Genomic DNA, 7,143 nt, shown 5'->3' with positions numbered 1-7,143 from the left:
ATACACAGAGGATGAAACCAGTCATGATAGTCATTACTATTTAGCATCAACTAATTGAAACAGATGCTTACTGTAAACCTGAATTCTCAGAAGTCCCCTGTTATACTAGACATCAACAACTTTTGTTGCGAGACCATGTGTGGTATGCGGAGTCCTAAGGGATAAGGTAGAGCAGCTCAGGTGATAATAGGTTGCTCAGTGATTAAGGAAATCATCTAATTATCAACTACTGTAACTTTTTTTTTCACTTTTAAACAATAAATGCAGTCATATTAGTGCATACAAGCTGACTATAAGCTTCAGGTGAAACACAAAAAAAGCTTCTCTTTGGGGTTTGTATCTTTGAGATCATAACTTAAGGATTCTTGAAACTTTGGAGAAATCATAAATCAGCTGCAAGCTGTTTGGTGAGCCCTGGGTAAGAGCTCAAGTAATGAAACCCTGAAATTACCCTTAGGTACTCCAATGTCCATCTCCCAAGGAAAGTTGGCTGAGGTCATGGTCCCATTCCTATTCCTGCTTAAAGTGTTTGGGAGGTGTATTACTATGACAACAGAGGACCAGCTAAGAACACATCTACCACTTAACTGCACTTTGACTTTGCTCGTTACTGAATTTGTATCTCTCCCTCTCCATATCACCCACCCTGCTCATCTTCAGGGCCTTTGACCATTGTGTGGCAATGTTTTGAAGAATTAAATTCCACAGAACAGTGTGTATTGTGGGAAGTTTTATTTGCAAAGTTCAGAGCCAAAAAGGAAGGATGGAAATCCTCAATTTTCCTTACCTGGCTCAGCATTGGTCTTCCCAAGATAGCCATCCACTTCAGTGGTCCAGTTCCAAATCAGGTTCATTGTAGATGTTGCTATGAGAACAAAGTGTTTGGCTCAGAGGGCTCTTTTCCAGCCAAGAACTATGAGGTAGAGGGTGACTGCAAAATTTGGGTGCCTTCACTGGGCATCAATGCTGAGCTTGCTAGAATTTCTGGTCATGTATTGATCATTATTACTATGAGATGAGGTATCTTAGTTTCTTATTGTTAGTGGTAGAAAGAGGTCCATGGAGAGGGTGGTGCAACATATCAAAAGTTCCATAGAAAGATGAGCAACAAAACAGAACTTTCTTTTTTCCCATATGTGCATCCCAATTCTCTCTTACTTTTGACTCAGAAGTCTTCACAAAGAGGAGTATACATATTTATGATTCCACTTTTTCACAACTTTTTAATCATTGCTACCTTTCTTTTATTTCCATTCTGTTATTTCCATGTGTCCTCTGAGGAACCCAGTGACCTCTTATTACCCATATAATGGCTCCTTTAGCTTCTATGGCATCATTTCAGGACTCTATTACACCTGAACCATAGTGAAACTCACCTTCCAAGGGATATTTCATGGTTGTAGGTGTTTCAGTCTTAGTCTTGATTGATTTTGAGGAGTCTGCAAGGAAAAGGGAGCCCAGTCAAGGGTGTTGGCACCCTACAGTGAACAGTTGCATTCCCTGGGGGAAATAAGTAAGTAAGAAAGCCAACTAAGAGGAAGTAAGTAGAGGCCAGTCAGGTCTATACCTGGACCTCTCTCAACACTTTTCTCATGATGTTGGAAAGGTGGGTGTTACCTGTTCATACTTCACATCATTTTAAGGTATAATTATTAAACCAGAGTTCATAGACCCCCAAGGAATGTGTAACTAGACTCCAGAGTGTCTTTCCATATGAAATGGAAAGACATTTTGTTTTTACTAACTTCCAAAATTTAGCTATTAATTTTCTTGAGAGGGACTTAGAAGGTATTACAAGGAAGGTGGCTATGGTTGATGTCAATGGGATTGGTAGAGTTATGACCTCTGGACACTTGTTTCTTCACAAAAGAAATACAATAACTGAGAACATTTTTAAAAATCAGTATTTTTTTCCAAAATTAAAAAAAAATAGTCAAAGGTTTGCATCAATCCAGGGAACATTTTTTAAATAAAACAAAACAAAACAAAATGCTTCCTTGTTAATAACAGCAGTTTTGTGCCATTTAAACTTCCCCTAACCCCTTTACTCCTCCCCAGGACAATAGTAGGTTTGAGTGAGCTGAACAGATTAATTTCCAAACCACTTGTGAAGTGGTTTCCTGACTCAAAGTCTTGTCTTTTGGTTATCCAGTGCTAAAACTCTCCCTTGGGAGAGGGGTATAGGTGTCACACAACTGTCTGAGACAATGGATAACAGTTGAGTGAAACAAGAGACTGACCAAAACACTTAGAAAGGAAAACTGAAGAATGAAATGTCAACTAGAGCTTTGAAAATCTCTGACACATTCTTAAGAATCTGGAATTTCACTGCCAAGCATAGTGCTGTGTGCATGCTCATGAAAAGGTCATAAACTTGAGACTCCATGTAAGCAAGAAGTAAAGGTTATAGCACCATTATAAACTACCTTGGTGAGTGCTTAAGACATATTTCAACAGGAAGCTGAGCCCTTTAGAAAAGACTGGGGAATTTATTGGTTTTAGGTATTTAAAATATCTCAATTTAATCATTAGCTGACTACTAAGCTAATATAGTAGAGACTTCACCGGACATCTGTGACAAATAATACAAAAACTATACTGGATTAATTCAGAAAAGTCACTAAACAAATAAACAATGATTAGCACAACGAACAATGTCAACAAGAAGCCCTGGAGGAAGAGTAAGAATCAGACTTCCATAATTGTCACATTATATTACTTAAAAACTCCAGTTTTCAACAAAAATATGAGGTATTAAGAAAAAAACTAGAAAGCTCATAGACAGGTAAAAAAAAATCAATAAGTGGAAATTGTTTCTGAGGGAGCAAATGTATTAGATTTGCTAACCAAAGATTTTGAACAAATTATTTGAGACTATGTTAAAAAATAAAGGAAATCATGCCTAAAGAACTGAAAATATGAAACTGATTCAAACCAAATAGAGAATAGCAATAAAGAAACATACATTATAAAAGAGGAAATAACTGGAGTTGAAAGGTAAATCACAAAAAAGTCATGAAGGGCAGAAAATTTTAATAGAGCTGGTCAAAGTGGCAAAAGAAAGAATCCATAAATCTGAAAAGATGAAAATTGAAATTAGCCACAAAAACAGAAACAAAAAAGAATGAGGAAAAATGAGCAGTACCTCAGAGACCTGTGGGATGTCATCAAGTGTGCCAATGTACACATAATAAATGTTCTAGAAATACAGGAGGAAAATGACAGAATATTATTTGTGAATAATGTCAAAAAGCCCCAATTCGATGAAAAACAGTATTCTGCAAATAAGAGAAGCCCAAAGAACTCCAAGTAGGAAAATTAAAAAAAAAAATCTACACCTAGATACATAATTAAAAGCCAAAGCCATGAAACAATAATGAAAGCAGCAAGAGAGAGTCAAGTCGTCATGTATAAGAGATTCACAATAAGATTTATGACTTATTAAAAAAAAAGATTTATGACTGATTTCTCCCTATGGAAAACCGAATAGGGGTTCATCAAAAAGTTAAAAATAGAACTACCTTATAACCCAGCATTTGCACTACTAGACCCTTAACAATAAAATAGTGATTTGAAGAGTCACATACACCTGAGTGTTTGTAGCAGTGTATATAACCATATTTTGTTATATTAAAGAGTGTAAATGGGTTTTTTTTTTGTAACTACTTTTCTTCTATCTGATTTTAAAAGACAACTACACAGTCTCCAAATGGCTGAGTAGTAGGGTAAAATATGGAAACATGGAAAGAGCCTAAATTTTCATCAAATATCTCTCTCTCTATATATATATATATAACATCTTCTTTATCCATTCATCAGTATGTGTATATATATATATGTATATACATATATATATATAACTCAGCCATCAAAAAGAATCAGATTTTGTCATTTGTGATGATGTGGATGTAACTAGAGGGTATTATGCCAAGGAAAATAAGTCAGTCAGAGAAAGACAGATACCATATGATTTCACTCATATATGGAATTTAAGAAACAAAACAGAGGAATATAGGGGAAGGGGAAGACAAGCAAGATAAGATAAAGATAGTGAGTGAGACAAAGCATAAAAGAGTCTTAACTATAGGGAACAAACTGAGGGTTGCTGGAGGAGATAGGGTAATTGGGCATTAGGGAGGACAGTTCATGCAATGAACACCGGGTGTTATATGCAACTGATGAGTCACTAAACTCTACCCCTGAAACTAATATTACATTATATGTGAACTAACTTTAATTTAAATAAAATCTTTAAAGAAAAAATATTTATTGCTGATTCCTTACTGGAAACAAGGGAAGACATGATACACTGAGATACCATTCAAATTCTAAAACAAACATCCCATCAATCAATAATTCTAAATTTAGCAAAACTGTCTATATTTAGCAAGAACATAGGAGAAATTAAAGCATTCTAAGATAAAAAATAATTGGGAAATTTTGTCACCAGCAGACTTGTCCTATGAGGAATCCTAAAAGGAATTCCTCAAACTCAAATAAAAGGACACTAGGTAGTAACTTGAATCAACATGAAGAAATAAAGCATCTGTATAAGTAAATATAAAGCAACTGCATAAGTAAATATAAAGAGTATAAATGTTATTTTTTGTAACTACTTTTCTTCCATCTGATTTTAAAAGACAACTAACTACACAGTATCCAGATGGCCGATTAGTAGGGGGACCCTATGCTTGCTTGACTTGTCCCTCAAACACAGCTAGATAAATGACAAATCATTCTGAACACCCAAGAAATTAATCTGAGGACTGAGAGAGAAAATTGCACATCTAGAGGCAGAAAAATGGCCACACTATGGAAGGTAGATATGGAAAGTTGAATGAGGGAGGAAAGAATTGCAGGGACTGCAGAGGCAAGAGACCCCTGATCACAAAGAGAGAATTGAGAGAAAAAGAGAGAGAGAGAAAGAAAGATTGAAAGCAGTGTGCAAGAGAAAGAAAGAAAGAGAAAGAAACTCTTTCCCAAAACCACTGACTGGGAAAAAGAGAGGGACTGACTATCACAAGTTTTTATAAGCAGGGGAACTCAAAGTTTGAAGTTTTAGAAGTCTGCAGCATTAACATTGTTATGCCTAGTGGGCTTAGCATTGTTCCTGTGGAGAAGGAAGGCAGAGGCCAGGAACAGATTGTGTGGTCTGAGGATTCCCTAGGTTGCATGGGGAGAAACAGTTCCCTCTCTTGGAGTGCATTTGGGAGAGGTGGCACTGTCTCTCAGGGGACAAAAGAGAATATGGGTGCTATGGGGTGGTCCCATTAACTAGTATTGCTGAGGACAGCTAACCTGGAAGCCAGCATTTGGCTCTGTTTTACTGTAAGCTCCTCGTTCCACATTGTTATGTGACTACATTTCTAGGGAAAACAATAACAACAACAGCAGCAGCAGTCATAGCATGGTGAGACCATCCCCCAGAGGATCAGTACAGATAGGGCCTGTGCCAGGTCCTTGAAATTTGGAGCTTTGAAACCCAGACACATGCCTGAGATAGACACAGGAGTAAAGTGCCACCATGTAAACAGAAGACTCAGACACAGAGTGAAGGCACAAGAAGGAACGCAAGAGGGGAGATTGTTCACTCTTTTGTGAGGGCTTTCTAAACATCAACAGGTGAAAACTTCCCTTTCTGGAGATGAGAGAGTGCGGTGACACTATTTTAGCCCTGCCCATTAGAAGGGACTGAATTCAGTGAGCAACACAGTGCTCCCAGTGGAGGCTGGAGCAGCTTACCTCAAACCCCACACTACTACGCCCTGCAGGTACATCTATACAAGGACAAGTAGCCTGAGAACCAACACAGCACACCTTTGCCCTGGAAAACTAGCACAATACCCCTTCCTGCATGTGCAAAGTCTACTGGTCATAGACTGCTGCAAAGCTTCAGTTCCTGGGGAAATAGGATCTAGCTTTTTCTAACAAGCACACCAAAATGCACCTAGTAAAAGCTCGCACACGCTGGACCAGGTCCAAACACTCCAATTCTGCAGAGGACTGATCATAAGGAAAGAAGAGCCAAAACACAATAGTGGAGAGCACACAGCATACAGCAAAAAAACCTTCTTAAAGCTCCATGCTCTGGACAGTATCTTCTTAGTATAACCATTACTTTCAAGAGCAGGAAACATAACGGCCTTTCCTAACACACAGTAAACAGAGGTCTAAACAAAATGCCAAGATGGATGAATTCATTCCAAAAGGAAGAACTGCAAGAGATCATGGCCAGGGATCTAATCAGAACAAACCTAAGTTGGCCAGGGGGAAACATTAAGATAGTGGAGGAGTAGGGGACCCTAAATTTGTCTGGGCACTGGAATTCAGTTAGATAGTTATCAAAGCATTCTGAACACCTAAAAATCAATCAGAGATCTGAGAAAATAAATGTTGCAATTCTACTAATGGTAGAATAACCATTTTTTGGGAAGACAGGAGGTGCAGAGACTTGAATCCAGGCTGACATATTGGGGGATATGGCAGAGAGGAAGGTGCTGCTTAAGGAGGCTACCACAAAAAAAGTGAAAAGCAGCAGAGCACAAAATCAGAACCTTTATAGGTCTTCTGCGGTAGGGGGCATTCTTTGCTTACAGGTGTTCAGGTGCCAAAGCAGAGTAGAATCCCAGGTGGGACAGCATGGTCTCAGGAATCTCAGAGTCACAAGAACAAGGGTGCCTGAGTTAGGCAGAGTTCCCAGACATAAGAATGGAGAAGCCAGCTGCAAAGAGTTTAGGTGCTGCCTTTCTGCACTATGTTGCTATAAACTGCAAACTGTTGCATGGTCGGTCATGCCTCCAGTATCCTGGCAGAGGCCCAACAAAAGGCAGAGTTATGGCAAGATCCACCCTTTCCACTGGGAGGAATAGCATGGTATGTGCTTCAGGAGTTTACAAAAATTGTAGTCTTGAAACTCAGTTGCATGTGTCAGATGAAAATGCTTAATCACAGATCACAGGCTGGGTGGACACAGAGTTCAGACAGGAAGCAGGGAGATAAAAGTGATTGACTGCTTCTCTGTGAGGGCTCACTGAAGAGTGGTGGGACACAAACCTTAAGCCTAAGAAGTAGAGAGTGGAGTGCTGCTATTTTCATTCCTCCCATCAGTCCTGAAATCCTTCAGAGAGCAAAACAGCACAATAT

At 38.6% G+C, this 7,143-nt stretch overlaps 1 protein-coding gene across 1 annotated transcript in view; it reads right to left on the bottom strand.

Annotated features, from left to right (window-relative positions):
• Positions 1 to 773: 773 nt before the first annotated feature.
• VSIG4 (V-set and immunoglobulin domain containing 4) overlaps positions 774 to 7,143 on the bottom strand; it is an 18,571-nt gene continuing 12,201 nt past the window's right edge. Inside the window, exons 4-5 of the mRNA XM_059385242.1 lie at positions 1,377 to 1,439; positions 774 to 865 (exon numbers count right to left, since the gene is read on the bottom strand). Of these exons, the coding sequence (XP_059241225.1) occupies positions 774 to 865; positions 1,377 to 1,439 (155 nt within the window). The remainder of the gene's footprint in view (positions 866 to 1,376; positions 1,440 to 7,143) is intronic.

Source organism: Mustela nigripes, chromosome X (assembly GCF_022355385.1).
Source record: "Mustela nigripes isolate SB6536 chromosome X, MUSNIG.SB6536, whole genome shotgun sequence".
NCBI lineage: Eukaryota > Metazoa > Chordata > Mammalia > Carnivora > Mustelidae > Mustela > Mustela nigripes.
This window is presented reverse-complemented; position numbering and strand designations above follow the sequence as displayed.